The 16719-nt window shown below is 42.1% G+C and overlaps 1 protein-coding gene across 20 annotated transcripts in view; it reads right to left on the reverse strand.

The window, feature by feature from the left end:
* Window positions 1-16719, reverse strand: part of LOC141078221 (protocadherin Fat 4-like) — a 294498-nt gene that overhangs the window by 57133 nt on the left and 220646 nt on the right. For all 20 annotated transcript variants that reach the window (XM_073565038.1, XM_073565030.1, XM_073565031.1 and 17 more), the window contains 2 exons: window positions 7499-7609; window positions 7271-7363 (listed from right to left, as the gene is read on the reverse strand). In XM_073565038.1, the coding sequence (XP_073421139.1) occupies window positions 7271-7363; window positions 7499-7609 (204 nt within the window). The remainder of the gene's footprint in view (window positions 1-7270; window positions 7364-7498; window positions 7610-16719) is intronic.

Raw genomic sequence — 16719 nt, forward strand, 5'->3', positions numbered from 1 at the left:
TCATAGGCATGCATAAGGGTGTTGAATCAGGCCGGGACATCCAGACAGATCCCTAAAACCACCCTAAGGCCACATTCACATGTTCAGTATTTGGTCAGCTTTTTACATCAGTATTTGCATGCATTTTTCAAACACTATTGGTTTTGCCTCCAATACTGATGTAAAATACTGACCAAATACTGAACATAGTACATGTGCATGTACACATGAGGTCTTTTTCTAGTGGATTGCACTAGGAAATCTGGGGAGCGAATGGATGGACAAATTTGAGGACACTGTTTAGGGAGCAAGCAAGGGTTGGATGCAGACAAAGTATGTAAAGCAGGGGTGGGAAGCATGTATGGGTGGGTGCAGACCAGTTTTTTGGAGCAAGAGGAAGGGAGAAATTTGAGAGCACAATGTGGAGACTGAGGGAAGGGATGGGTGCATACACAGTATGGGGAGCCAGAAATTTGAGGACACAGTACGTGAAGCAAAGAAATGGGGTGGGTGCAGAAACAGTAAAGGGAGCAAGCGAGGGGTTGGTGCTGACACAGTATAAGGAGCAAGGTATGGGATGGGTGCAGACAAAGTAGGAGGGGAGAATGTATATGAACACAGTAGGAGGGGAGAATGTATACAGTTGTGGCCAAAAGTATTGACACCCCTGCAATTCTGTCAGATAATACTCAGTTTCATCCTGAAAATGATTGCAAACACACATTCTTTGGTATTATTATCTTCATTTAATTTGTCTTAAATGAAAAAAACACAAAAAAAATTGTCCTAAAGCCAAATTGGATATAATTCCACACCAAACATAAAAAAGAGGGTGGACAAAAGTATTGGCACTGTTCGAAAAATCATGTGATGCTTCTCAAATTTGTGTAATTAACAGCACCTGTAACTTACCTGTGGCACCTAACAGGTGTTGGCAATAACTAAATCATACTTGCAGCCAGTTGACATGGATTAAAGTTGACTCAACCTCTGTCCTGTGTCCTTGTGTGTACCACATTGAGCATGGAGAAATGAAAGAAGACCAAAGAACTGTCTGTGGATTTGAGAAACCAAATTGTGAGGAAGCATGAGCAATCTCAAGGCTACAAGTCCATCTCCAAAGACCTGAATGTTCCTGTGTCTACTGTGCGCAGTGTCATCAAGAAGTTTAAAGCCCATGGCACTGTGGCTAACCTCCCTAGATGTGGACGGAAAAGAAAAATTGACAAGAGATTTCAACGCAAAATTGTGCGGATGTTGGATAAAGAACCTCGACTAACATCCAAACAAGTTCAAGCTACCCTGCAGTCCGAGGGTGCAACAGCGTCAACCCGTACTATCCGTCGGCGTCTGAATGAAAAGGGACTGTATGGTAGGAGACCCTGGAAGACCCCACTTCTTACCCCGAGACATAAAAAAGCCAGGCTGGAGTTTGCCAAAACTTACCTGAAAAAGCCTAAAACGTTTTGGAAGAATGTTCTCTGGTCAGATGAGACAAAAGTAGAGCTTTTTGGGCAAAGGCATCAACATAGAGTTTACTGGAGAAAAAAAGAGGCATTCAAATAAACGAACACGGTCCCTACAGTCAAACATGGCGGAGGTTCCCTGATGTTTTGGGGTTGCTTTGCTGCCTCTGGCACTGGACTACTTGACCGTGTGCATGGCATTATGAAGTCTGAAGACTACCAACAAATTTTGCAGCATAATGTAGGGCCCAGTGTGAGAAAGCTGGGTCTCCCTCAGAGGTCATGGGTCTTCCAGCAGGACAATGACCCAAAGCACACTTCAAAAAGCACTAGAAAATGGTTTGAGAGAAAGCACTGTAGACTTCTAAGGTGGCCAGCAATGAGTCCAGACCTGAATCCCATAGAACACCTGTGGAGAGATCTAAAAATGGCAGTTTGGAGAAGGTACCCTTCAAATATCAGGGACCTGGAGCTGTTTGCCAAAGAAGAATCGTCTAAAATTCCAGCAGAGCATTGTAAGAAACTCATTGATGGTTACTGGAAGCGGTTGGTCGCAGTTATTTTGGCTAAAGGTTGTGCAACCAAGTATTAGGCGGAGGGTGCCAATACTTTTGTCTGGCCCATTTTTGGAGTTTTGTGTGAAATGATCAATGTTTTGCTTTTTGCTTCATTCTCTTTTGTGTTTTGTAATTTAAGACAAATGAAATGAAAATAATAATACCAAAGAATTTGTGTTTGCAATCATTTTCAGGAAGAAACTGAGTATTATCTGACAGAATTGCAGGGGTGTCAATACTTTTGGCCACAACTGTATGAACACAGTATGAATTGAGAATGTATGCGGACACAGTATGGGGAGCAGTGGCATGTGGGAAGATACAGTATGGAGAGCGAAGATGTAAATATGTGAAGGAAGACAGTATGGTTAGCAGGGGGGATGTGAGAGAAAACGGTGTGAGGGAGGTAGAAATGTGTGAGGAGACTATTGAGGGGAATAGTGTGAGGAGACAGTACCATAAATACCCAAACTTTTGCTTCAGCCCATTTATCTTTTTGTAATTTTTAAATTGTAAAAAATTAAAATATATTTTTCCCCCAAAATACAAAGGAAATGTGTTATCTTTAACTTTAGACCTTATAGAGATCTTTAATCTTCAATTTGCTTAACTGTTTACAATAAAAGTAATTTTGACCAGGAGTGCCCAAACTTTTACATGCCACTGTAATCACCATCCACCATCATAATACCTTTCTACTTGTCCTATAGTGGGCTCCTCGCTTTCTTCACTCATCTGCACTTGTGCAATTTCCTTTTTTGTAGCCCATCCCAGCTTTGTACATGTCAATAATTTTGTCCCTGGTGTCCTTAGACAGCTATTTGGTCTTGGCCATGGTAGACAGGTTGGAGTATGTTTGAGTGTGTGGACAGGAGTCTTTTATATAGGAAACAAGTTTAAACAGGTACAATTAATACAGGTAATGAGTGCAGAGTAAGGGCCCTGTCACACATAGCGACTCACCAGCGATCCCGACAGCGATGTGAACTTGTCAGGATGGCTGGTGTGTCGCTAAATGATTGCTGGTGAGCTGCCAAACAGGCAGCTTCACCAGCGATCAGGACCAGCGACACGCAGGTAACAAGCAACGCGCGTCACTTAGTTACCCACTGTGTACCTTAGTTACCAGCGCGCTGGTGCAGGGAGCTGGTAACCAAGGTACACATTGGGTTTCTAAGTGCCGTGCGGCGCTTAGAAACCCGATGTTTACCTTGGTTACCAGCTCCAGCACACTGATCGCTGGTCTCCTGCCTGCCACACGCAGCGATGCGTGCTGGCCAGCGGGAGACCAGCGATCAAAAAAATGTCCTGGCTATTCCAGGACAATCAGAGATAACCGGCAGGGGGGCTGGTCACTGATAAGCGATCTCGCTGGTGAGATTGCTGTTGCGTCACAAAACGTGTGACTCAGCAGTGATCTCGCTAGCGAGATTGCTATGTGTGACGGGGGCTTTAGGAGGGCTTCTTAAAGAAAAACTAACAGGTCTGAGAAAGCAAGAATTCTTGCTGATTGGTGGGTGATCAAATACTTATTTCATGCAATAAAATGCAAATGAATTATGTTTGCAAAAAATCATACAATGTGATTTTTCTGGATTTTAGTTTTAAGATTCTGTCTTTCACAGTTGAAGTGTACCTATGATAAAAACTGTAGACCTTGCCACTGTTTGTAGGTGGGAAAACTTGAAAAATCAGCAGTGTATCAAATACTTATATCCCCCACTGTACGTGGGCTTGTTTTATGACCTACATTTCTGCCATTGTTTTTTGTCATTTAGATTTTATTTGTACAATTTTGCAATAATAAAAAAACTATTTCTGCAAAAAAATAGTTTAATAGCAAAGTGTATTTATTTTTAATTTGCATGATGCTATGTTCTGATTATTTAAATAATATACTCTAAAATAAGCTTAAAAAAAACCAAAAGGAAAACACAAAACAAATATCCTGGAATAAAAAAGTAAAAAAATATATTGCAAAAATTGCATGAAGGTAGTAATAATAGTAATAATAAGGGTATTTAGTTAACATAATTTTGATCAAAATAATGTAGAAGCCATCCCGCCACGTCACGGCAACCCTTGTGGGACAGTCCTAACTCAGAAACAGGGCGGTCACACCCTTATATGCACAGAATGCACAATGAAACAAATGAGAAACTGGGTCTGAGCAGAAAAAGTAAATTAATGTGCATGCAAAATGTAATTGCATATGAACACATGACCTTTACACAGAGAAAACCAAAAGGAAAACACAAAACAAATATCCTGGAATAAAAAAGTAAAAAAATATATTGCAAAAATTGCATGAAGGTAGTAATAATAGTAATAATAAGGGTATTTAGTTAACATAATTTTGATCAAAATAATGTAGAAGCCATCCCGCCACGTCACGGGCATTCTGTGCATATAAGGGTGTAACCGCCCTGTTTCTGAGTTGGAAAATCCATCCTGTCTGGCCTATACTATTACTGGTGGTTCAGTCCCTCTGTCCTTGTTCACATTTACGTCACTTGACAAGTGGAAAGGTTTTAAATACAAGAGTTAGGACTGTCCCACAAGGGTTGCCGTGACGTGGCGGGATGGCTTCTACATTATTTTGATCAAAATTATGTTAACTAAATACCCTTATTATTACTATTATTACTACCTTCATGCAATTTTTGCAATATATTTTTTTACTTTTTTATTCCAGGATATTTGTTTTGTGTTTTCCTTTTGGTTTTCTCTGTGTAAAGGTCATGTGTTCATATGCAATTACATTTTGCATGCACATTAATTTACTTTTTCTGCTCAGACCCAGTTTCTCTCTAAAATAAGCTTGCCAATAATATCTTTGCAAACAGATGATGCTATAGTGAGAAGCGTTTTATATATTGTATATCTGTTCCGAAAACTTTCTATGTAGTTGGAGTGTTTTTTTGTTATTTTTTTTTTTAAATGAACTGTATTACTTGCCTCCGACCTCTGTGCTATAAAAAAATCCAGCATGTAGCCGGCTGTCAATCAGCATGACGTCGGCAGTGATGCCCCATCGACAGAGCAGAGTAGAAGAGGAAGAGCTGCTTTGTTGACGTGTGATCAAATGAAGCAGTAGAATTGCCGGAAGGAGCGGTCTGTGACTGCTCTGAGTTGGCAGAGATCGGCATTGGGCAGTACAGGTAGGTACAGCTACTTGACTTTAGGTTCTTTGCCCCCACCAAAATCTCGGATAACCCATTTAACAATATGCAAAAACTGTACGTTACAATAATCTATGTCCAGTTTGACTGGATGTGAAAAGACACAAAATACTAACAAGTAAGATTTGGTTATGGATTTAGCTTGTTGGGCAAGTTCCCCATGTTGCTTTTGGAAAATGCAGGTAGAAAAAAAATTGTAAAAATATGAAACTATTTCTTCACCAAGTTTTGAAGTAAAGCCTTGCCTCTTGTTCTCGTCTCCAGTAATAAGCTCAAACGTTTCATTCACATTTTTGCTTTGAAGAAACTTAGTTCTTCCATTTTTATCAGTATCAATTTTTCATGTTTTACATTTTGTCACTGTGACACCCCAGAGTCCGGTTGTCACAGTGACATTACCTCCCTTTAATGGGTAAAGTCATGCTTGGAGGCAGAAAAGGGACCCCCATGCCAGGCAGCATAGATTTAATCACAATTTCCTGCTGCAGGTCAGAAAAGGGAGATGCCTTATAAATTCTGGCCAGCAGAGGGGGTTGGTGAGTCAGCTAGAAATCAGCTGAGGGGGTGTCATGGAAACAAAGCAGCTGTGAGCTGTGAGGAAAAATCACAGTTTTAAATGTGAGGACATGAGGTAAAAGGATCTTTCTGGAAGATCCTGTCAGATGAAGACAGGCAGCTGATCTGTGAAGAGGGAAAGGACAAGAGCAGACCCCTGAGTGAAGCGCTAATAAAGAGAAAAGGGACATCAGAGTCCTAGGCTGACAGGAGCTGTAAGCCCTGATAGCCGAATCTGAAAGTACAGGGGATTGTAAATTCCTGTGCACACTGAACACCTGAGGGCACAGCAGCGGATAAGGAGCCCGGGGCCGACGGTGAAGAGAACGGTACCCGTGAAATAGGCTCACGCTGACAGCCATACAGGTTAGTGAAACGAATAGAGGGTCGCAGCATAGTTATATACAGCGGAGACCCGAACAGAAAGGAAGGTTCTAAATCCCCACCTGGTGGATCCCCTGAATGTCTCCAGGCGAGCTGGACTCATTTCATCACCTGTATGTGGTACTCCGTACTGCAACCTATTACCAGTAAAAGGTAAAGAAACTGCACCTCTCTGTGTCTTTCTCTCATTTCTCTGCACCCCAACGTTCACAGCCATTTTTACTATTTATTTAACATCTTTGCCCTGGGACTACAGCCCTACCTGTGGAGGGGCTACAACATCATAGCTGCGCCCAACATCCATCCCAGAGAAGCAACACCGCAGCGTTGGTAACCTCTGACTAGAATACCACAGGTGGCGTCACGTATTTCACCATCTATAAACATTATCTTTATTTTTACCACATAAATACCACACAACTTTCCCCTATTCCATTTACTGGACGCCTCTGGGCAATGGACCCGGTCACCGCCGCCGTGACACCGTCCCCATTGAAGTCGACGGGCCCGGTACCGAGTACCCCCAGGCCCCGCGGGCCGCTCCATCACCATAATAACAAACTTCTCTCATTTCTGAATATTTTTCATAATAACAAAACAAATTGGTCATCGTTTAGATAACTCACATCCTTTTTAATTTTTCACTGAAGTCGTCGTGTGGTCTTAGATTTATGATAAATGAGTCTATCATGTTTTTTTTTGTGAAAGTGTTAAAAATGACAAAAAAGTAGTTTAGGAATAACCTTTATATAGAGCATTCAGTTTCCATGTCCACATTGCTATCTTCTGACAGCTGATTTTAAGCTTTTGTATATAGTGTATGCCAAAGTGCTGTAGCCTGTTAGTAATATATTTGCAAAAAGATGTTGAAATAGTGGGAAATACGTATGTACAGTATACAGTATATCTCTTCCAAAAACAATTTTTTCTTAAACACACCATTTTGCTTGTAATTTTATGTTCTATTCACATCATGTTATTGTATCCTTTTGTTTCCTATGGTTATTTACCTCGATTACATAAAAAGCATTATCCATACATATGTATGATGTATGTTTTTTTAAATTCTGTTTTAATGGTGTATTGCTTTCAAAATTTGACAACAGTAAAGCTATCCTGACAGAAGCAATAGACATTTCAAGCTTACCCACAATCTTTTTTTGGAGCAGCCGCAGCACCACTTGCTTTTATTTTAATGAAACCCTTACTTGCTGCTTTGAAGCTCTTCTGGGAAGTTGTTCTGCAACGAGTCAAAATATGAATATAATAAAGCATAAAATAGTGTATTTCTTTGTAAATGTTATAAAAGAAAACCAATCCTCCCTTCAATATGATGTTGAGAAACTATCTGTGGCAATAGACATATTAGACTTACGCATCATCTGTTTTAGGAACATTACTTGTGGACCCGTCATCACCACTTGCTGAAGATATTTTCTTGAAGAAACCCCTACTTTGTTCTGTGAAGCCCTGCGGGGAAGTTTCCCTAGAAAGAGTAAAAAAAAAATACATGAAAAGAATTACAGCCCTTAACTCCTTAGTGACAAAGCCAAATTTTTAAAATCTGACAAATGTCACTTTATGTAGCAATAACTCAACAAATCCCTGTGATTTTGAGATTGTTTTTTCGTGACACATGATACTTTATGATAATGGTAAATTTAGGTTGATATGTTTTGTGTCTATTTATAAAAAATATCAGAAATTTGAGAAAAATGTTAAAAAATTAGCAATTTTCAAACTTTGAATGATTATCCCTTTAATTCAGATAGTCATACCACACAAAAACATTAATAAATAACATTTCCCACATGCATTTTTTATTTTTTTAAGGAAATTTATAAAATTTATTTTTTTTAAGGGACATATCCAGGTTTGAAGTGCCTTTGGGGGTCCCATATATTGGGAAAAATCCCAGAATTATACCATTTTAAAAACAGCAACTCCTTTTCAAACAACTTTATTAAGTTTTTCATAAAGTTAACAGTAGTATTTTACATCATGCCTACAGCCGTAGGGTATGCAAATATAGCAGTATTGTAATGCCTTGAGTTTATACAGTAGGAGTATCAAATAAATAAATATTATATACCTTAACAGTAGTAGTATAGTAGAAGTACAACTAGATAGTCCTACATTTAATACAATACCTATACCTATACCTTAACAGTAGTTATATATTAGAGGTACAACTTAATATTCCTACATTAAACTAGAGTAGTGTTTATATATCTTTATTTCTGTTTAGAGAGGGAAATGTTCGCTTTTATAAAATAATATAACCAATTAACTGAATCACAAAATAGGAGAGATCAGGAGCAAGCGATTTCAGGTAAATTTTGACCTGAGGCGAAGCACATCCAGGATTTCCATCTTTTACTAAATGTTGTGAAATAGTTATTTGCCAAAGCATGACTTTTTTCGTATGAACAGTGCAGGGACATTTTATCTGTAATATCGCTGAGTTTAGGTGTTGCATTTTCATTCCATAGAGATGCTATGGCATTCTTTGTTATAAGAAATAAATGAATGACTGTTGGGATATGGGAAGGATGGATCTCATCAAGATTTAAGGACAATAGTGCCATTTGTGGTGTCAGGGTTATTTTTTGTTTTGTCACCTCATTAATTAACCTAGAAATTTCCAACCATAGAGGTCTAATATTAGGACATTCCCAGAAAATATGTAAAATTGAACCTATAAATCCGCAGTCTCTCCAGCATTCTGGAGATCTGCCAGGGAATATTCTGGCTAACTTTAATGGCGTGAAGTACCACCTAGATATCATTTTATAGAAGGACTCATGTAGAGATGCGCAAATATTGGATGAATAAGTCCTTTTAAAGGCCTGTTTCCATTGTTCCATAGAGACAGAAATGTTAAAATCATTCTCCCATTTTAACATATATGGAGTTTTCTCTAAATCCTCAGAACCATTTAAGAAGTCGTAGATATTTCTCGATCTCCAGTGGAGTTTAACATTAGGGTTACAAAGTAGCAGACTAGTAGAGTCCGTTATATATGATTTTTTCCTCATAAATTTTAATATGTGTTTTTTTAGTAGAGAAAGGAGAGTGAAATCCTGGGAAGAAAAATTTTTTTGAGTCTTTAATGTTTCGTTGCTTAAAAATTCCTTCCCATCGTACAAGTCCCCTATCACCTTAATACCTAATTTATTCCAATCTGTTGGAATTTCCTTCTCCACTAACAGACCGAGAAATTTTATAGGAACATTTTTCAACTGAACAAACCTTTGGCTCTGATTTTTCTTAATTTGGGGTTTAGCTAGTTGTTTCCATGCTGAAAGGGTTGCGGAAATTGTTGGGGAATCAAAATGTGAAGGGGAGGATGACGTAAGACATTCCAGGATTGTCTTTAAAAGAGTTTTGTTTTTATTGGAATGCTTCTCCAAGTCTACCCATGCTGGAGCGTTGTTTGTATTTACCCAAAAAAAGGATTGTTTGATAAGATTTGCATAGTAATAATTAATCATATTTGGGAGAGCTAGGCCCCCATTTAGTTTACTTCTAGTTAAGATGTGTGATGCCACCCTTGCTCTTTTCTTGTTACATATGAATTTGTTTATAATGGATTGGAGCTTTCTGAGATACTTTAGTGGGATAAATAATGGGATTGCTCTGAAGGTATAAAGGATTTTTGGAAGGGTAAAGAGTTTAAATAAAATTATTCTGCCTACCCATGATATTTCCTGGCTCGAGAGACTGTTTAGTTCGTTTTGTGTTTTTTTAATAATATTCTGCATGTTTGTCTCCACTGTTTTTCTAAAGTTTCTGGTTATAGAGATACCTAAATAAGAAATATCTTCTTTTTCCCAATCAAACCTGGAAATCTTTTTAATGTTTGAGATAGTAAAATCATTAAGAAAAAAATCTAGTATTTTCGATTTGGTCTCGTTTATTTTGTAGAATGAAATCCTAGAAAAACTTTCAATAGTTGATAAAACCGCTTTGATTGAGTTCAATGGATTCGACAAACTTAGTATAATGTCATCAGCGAAAAGGCCAATCTTAGATTGGTTGTCACCCATCTGTATTCCACGGATTTCATCATTAGCTCTTATTGCTTCCGCTAGGGGCTCCATTATCAGCGCAAACAAAAGGGGGGAAAGTGGGCATCCCTGTCTGGTTCCATTAGTTATCTTAATTTGGTCAGAAAGGTGACTATTTACGTAAACATTTGCAGAAGGATTTGAATACAGTGCCATTATTGTCTTTATTATTTTGTTACTAAAGCCGAATTTATCTAAGGTTGCTTTTAGGAACTCCCAATTAACCCTATCGAAGGCTTTTTCCGCGTCTAAAGCCAGAAGGAGTGAAGGGATTTTTTTCTTCTTGATGAAATTTATCAGATTCAGTGTTCTCCTAGTACCGTCAATTGTCTGGCGTCCCTCAATGAATCCAAGCTGATCTTTATGGATAATACTTGGGAGGATGTTTTTTAGTCTATTTGCTATAATTTTTGAAAATAATTTAAAAACAGCAACTCCTGACATATTGAAAACTGCAGTCAGGTAGTTTGTTAACCCATCAGGTGATTTTCAGAAATTAATGCAAAGTGGCATGACAGAAATTAAAAATTGTGTTTTTACCACCTAAATGTCGCTATCTTCTGAACAGGTTACAACAGCCGTCAGACTATAAGGCCGCTATTTGGTCGTGAATTCCCATGGCAAACATCAGGACCACACAATCATGATCTGAGGGCACCAATTGGGATAAAGTGGAAGCCCCCACACTCTGTTAACCATTTATATGATGCTGTCACTATTGGCAGCAGCATCGAAGGGGTTAAAAAGATAAAGCCATGACAGATTTGGGGGAATAGAGATGAGGGAATATTTTAATGCTTGGTTTGGATAACGGTCTCCAAACTTGCAAGGTTCGCTGATTAATTCATCGAATATTCACTGAACATATTCGAACGTCATTCAGGTTCGCCATTCAGGTCAATGGGAGGCAAAAACAAACTCATGCACAACACCTTATAATAACGGCCCCAAATGCTGCTAAAACACATCAAATGAGGGACAGACACAAGGAAATTTTAGCATGGAACTGCAGCAATCAGCCAGGCATGAGGTATCAAGGTCTGGGACAGCATTTACAGTTTTCAATTGAACGTCACAGTAAGATGAGGTAGGTAAGGTATCGGTGTAGGAAAACCTTTGCTGGGAGCCTTGACACCACATGCAACACCTCTACCTGCTTTCGTACACTCAGGTGGCACAAATATCAGTTTTGTAGACTACCATTGTCAAAAAAAATTAAGGACAGTAACACGGGTAGTTGAGTCAAAGGACATGGAGGCCAAACGGTCTCGGAGGCCTACTGCTACAGGCAACACGCATGAAGGAGACTCAACCAGGAGTATTCACATTTCCAAAAATTATTGGCAGACACCACCAAAGTGGCATCAATTTCACGAGAGTAGAGATAGTATAATAGGGCCCTACAGGTCTTCCACTACACCCAATCCAGCAGATAGACACCCAACCAGGAGTGCTCACATTTTCAAAAATTACTGGCAGACACCACAAAAGTGGCATCAATTTCACCACAGTAGAAATAGTATAATAGGGACCGATAGATCTTCTACCAAACCCAAGCCAGCAAATAGAAACCCAACCAGGAGTGTTGACATTTACAAAAATTACTGGCAGAGACGACAAATGTGTCATCAATTTCACCACAGAAGAAATAGCATAATAGGGACCGATAGGTCTTCCATCAAACTCAATCCAGCTTATGGACACCCAACCAGGGGTGTTCACATTTAATCAAATGAGGGTCTTACACCACAGAAGGAACATTACTTGTGGACCAATCATAACCACTTGCTGAAGGTATTTTCTTGAAGAAACCCAAACTTGGTTCTTTGAAGCCCTGCGGGGAAGTTTCCTTACAAAGAGTAAAAAAAATAAATACACAAAAAGAATTCCAGCCCTTAAATAATAAACAGTAATAGGCATAAAGCCATGACAGATCTGGGGATGTTTGGTTCGGATTACGATTGCCGAACTTGCAATATTCGCCGATTAATTCATCGAATATTCACCGAACGTATCCGAACACCATTCAGGTCAATGGGATGCAAAAACAAATGCATGCACAACACCTTATAACGGCCCCAAATGCAGCCAAAACACATCAAATGAGGGACAGACACCTGGAAAGTGGCCTCAATTCACTGTAAGATGGCTGCCGGACAATTCCTTGAGGGGAGATATGTGTCATCGCGGCTATTAGCTGCGGTGATGTGAACTCAGAGGTATGCTCCAGCACATATAGTGCTGAGAGGATTGTTTAGGCCACTGCAGGGCCAGTTTTTACGAGCGGTCATAAGAGATGGGTGGGAATGACGGCTCACGTATCCCACCCCAGGGGCATGTTTTGCTGAATAAAATGGAGGCCAATTGCCTCTTTCAGTGTCTGTGGCTGGAGGTGTGGAGATCTCCATTGTCTGTGTAATAAAGACACTGACCTGTGTGGGCGGACCCGCTGTACTACATGGACTGTGTTTTTTTTTTCTGTTTGCTACTTTGTTCCAGAAAAGGCTGTTCATTTGTTTTTCTACGCGATGCAGTTTATGCCATTTGAATAAACTTGCTTGGACATTCCAGTGATACCGCTACATGTGCCTACCTCAACAGTAGCTGAGTGAGTACAACCCCTACAATTGGTGGTAGAAGCACGGGCACGAATCCCAAGAGACAGTGTGACTGCTGATACCGCATGTCCTGGTTAAATCTGTAGCATTGCCAGACAAAATGGAGGACCTGCTGAAACACTTGCTCCAGTCACAGCAGCAAGACACCAACAGGCTGTTGTTACAGCAGATACAGCAGAGCCAGCAGGAGCAATGGCAGCAGATGCAGCATCTCGCAACTGCCATCCAGGGCAGGACGAGCACCTCATCTCCAACTTCGGCTGATGACGCCCACGTCAGGAAGGCGGTAAGACATGCATTGCAAAAAATAACCCCGGGAATGAAGTTCAGGCCTTCCTGACGGTGTTTGAGAGGGTCGCCGAGAGGGAGAGACTTCCACCAGAGCAGTGGGCAGAGGTACTGGTGCAATACATGACGGGGAAACCTCAGAAGGCATACTATGACTTGACTTTGCAGGACGCCAAAGAGTATCACAAGCTAAAAGGTGAGATTCTTGCACGCTTGGGTGTGACAATGGCTATCAATGCACAGCAGGTTCACCGCTGGGCGTATCACCGGGAAAAACCATCTCGCTCCCAAATGTTTGACCTGTTGCACCTGGTCCAAAAGTGGCTGCAACCAGAGTCCTCTACACCCACCCAGATGATAGAGCGGGTGGTGATGGACCGGTTTGTGCACTCCCTACCGAGGCCTATATAGACTTGGGTTGCCCAGGGTGATCCCTGGAATGCCGATGAACTGGTCGGACTGATCGAGAGATACTAAGGGATGGAAAACTCTTGGAAAAGCAGCCCACTCCATACTGGGGGTCGCAACAGGGAATGGAGGTTCAAGAAGGGGTGTGACATCCAAGGTCAAAAGTGGCGAGGTAGGTGGTGCCCAAGGTCCCCACGGTTGATGTTATTTGCTGGAGGTGCCCCGAGTCAGGTCATATAGCCGCCCGTTGTCCCATGACCACTGAGCCAAAGGACTGCAGCACAGGAAGGCGCTGCTCTAATTTTGCCTATCCGGTCTGCAGTGCTGTTCCCCAAACAGGAGAGGAGCCGCAGACATGCCCCGTGACAGTAAACGGGGTGTAAGTGACTGGTTTGCTGGACTCGGGAAGTTTGGTAACCCTAGTGAGGTCCACATTTCCACATCGGCTGATTCCTGGAAAGAAGATGGGCGTCCGTTGTATCCATGGTGACGCGAAAGACTACCCTGTTGCTCAGGTGGTCATAAACACAAGCTGTGGACCGAGTCCCATGAGGTCGGCGTGGTCAAGAATCTATTGCACCCTATAATAGTAGGGCGGGACTTGTGGGGAAAAGGGAGGATGTCTGGTAGCCCAGACAACAGCCAGATCGCTCCTAAAGAAACCTTGTCGCAAGCGGCAGATGACAGGTTTCCATGGTGTGTGCTTGTTGGCGAAGAGGATGAGACAGCATCCACTGAGGCCAATGTCCCTGAGTTGGAGGTGACCGGGGGAAACTTTGGGATCTCCCAACTCAGGGAATTAACTCTAAAAGGGGCTTTTGAAAATGTAACAGTACTTAATGGTGTTGCTCAAGTGCCGGGGGCTGAAACTCAATACCCACATTTTGCCATGTAGGAGGAGATGCTATATCATGTCACCAAGCTGAGGCAGGAGATAATTGAGCAATTACTGGTGCTGGGGCCATACAGACGCAGAGTATTAGACATGAACCACACACATGTGTTAGGTGGTCACCTGGGAGTGGAGAAAACACAAGAACGGATCTCCCAGAGGTTCTACTGGCTCAGTTGTCACCGCGATATTGTGAATTTCTGTAGGTCCAGTCCCAACTGCCAGCTGACATCCCGTGGCCCATTTTCATAGCCCCTTGCTGCCGTTGCCCATTATTGAGATACCGTTTGATTGCATATAGCCATGGATCTAGTAGGACCCCTGGTCAAGTCCGCCAGAAGACATTAGCATATCCTGGTGATACTGGACTATGCTACATGATACCTGGAGGCCATTCCACTACATAACTCCTCCACCAAGTGTATCGCCTGAGAGTTGGTCCATGTCTTCTCTAGAACGGTTTTGCCTAAAGAGATCCAGACTGACCTAGGGACACCGTTTATGCCAAAGGTGATGAAGGAGTTGTGCAAATCACACAACTCCGGACTTCAGTCTACCATCCCCAGACGGATGGCTTGGTAGAAAGGTTCAATAAAACCTTGAAGGCCATGCTGAAGAAAGCAGTGTAGAAGGATGGCCGAGATTGGGACTGTCTGCTTCCTTACCTATTGTTCTCCATCCGGGAAGTTCCCCAAGCTTCTATTGGCTTCTCCCATTTGAACTGCTCAATGGATGACACCCTTGAGGGCTCCTGGATGTGGCGAAGGAATCATGGGTGGCTAAAACAACCCCCTATAGAAATGTGTTAGAGCATGCCACCCAAATGCAAGAGAGGATTGCCAACGTGATGCCCATTGTGAAGGAGCTGGTACCCACTGTGGAGACCAAATTCCTGGCTTAGTGGCAGGGTCCCTATGAGGTGGTGGAGAGAGATGGTGAGGTCAACTACAAAATCCACCAACTGGGGAAGCGGAAGCCATACCAGGTGTACCACGTGAATCTGATGAAACCATAGCAGGACAGAGAACCCATGGTAGCTCCTTGTCTGATGGCCATGTCTGAGGTCAGTGCAGAAGATGTTAAGTTGGCAGACTCCTTGTCTCCCTCGCAGAAGCAGCAGTGCCGAGAGTTGCTACAGCACAACAGAGACCTGTTCTAAAATCTTCCGTGTTGCACGAAGGTCATAGAGCATGACGTCCTGAAGGAGCCTCATGTCTGGGTCAACATAAAGCCATGCCAGATTCCTGAAGCACACCGAGAGGTGATCTCCAAGGAGGTGAAGCGGATGCTGAGCTTGGGAGTCATCTAGGAATTCAAAAGTGGCTGGTCCAGGCCAATAGTCATAGTGCCAAAACCAGATGGGGAATGGAGATTTTGCAATGGCTATAGGAAGCTGAACAAGGTTTCTAAGACCCATGCCTACCCGATGCCCCGGGTCGATGAATTGAGAAGGATAAGGCCAGCTTGGTACATTACTACCCTTGACCTCACAAAAGGGTATTGACAAATTCCAATGTCCCATGGCACCAAAGAAGAGACTGTATTCTCAACACCAGATAGATGCTTCCAGTACACAACAATGCCGTTTGGGTTGCAAGGCACTCCAGCAATGTTCCAGAGAGCCATGGACTGGATCTTTCCACAGGAGGTATGCAGCGGCCTACCTGGATAATATTGTAATATTCAGTCAGGATTAGGGAGGCCATCTGAGTAAGGTCCAGGAGGTGTTTGATGCTCTACGGAAGGCGGGGTTTTCCATAAACCCGAAGAAGTGTGCCTTGGGAATGGAGGAAGCGAGATACCTGGGCTATGTGGTAGGCAGGGGCATAATAAATCCCCAGATAAATAAAGTTGAGGTGATCCAGGGCTGGCCACAGCCATTGTTGAAGAAACAAGTAAGGGCGTTCCTGGGCATTGTGGCATATTATCGCCGGTTCTTTCCGAACTTTGCCATGGTAGCAGCCTCTCTGACGGATCTCCTTAAAGGGACGAAGTCGACAATGGTCACGTGGTCTCCAGAAGCTGAAACGGTCTTCCAGGAACTGAAGCTGGCCCTGTGTAAACAGCTGGTGCTGGTAGCACCCAATTTCTCCAAGGAATTTGTGGTCCAGATGGACGCGACGGATGTCGGGCTGGGAGCTGTCTTGTTCCAAGATGTGAACGGGGAAGGGCACCACATATTGTAACTCAGCCGAAAGTTATCATACTGCGAGAAAAACTACTCCATAGTGGAGAAGGAGTGTTTAGCCATCAAGTGGGCATTGGACTCTCTAAGATACTACCTCTTGGGCAGGAAGTTCTGACTGGTATCAGACCATGC

This window comes from Dendrobates tinctorius, unplaced genomic scaffold (genome assembly GCF_039654945.1).
Source record: "Dendrobates tinctorius isolate UK_male_01 unplaced genomic scaffold, ASM3965494v1 ptg000518l, whole genome shotgun sequence".
In the NCBI taxonomy this organism is placed as follows: domain Eukaryota; kingdom Metazoa; phylum Chordata; class Amphibia; order Anura; family Dendrobatidae; genus Dendrobates; species Dendrobates tinctorius.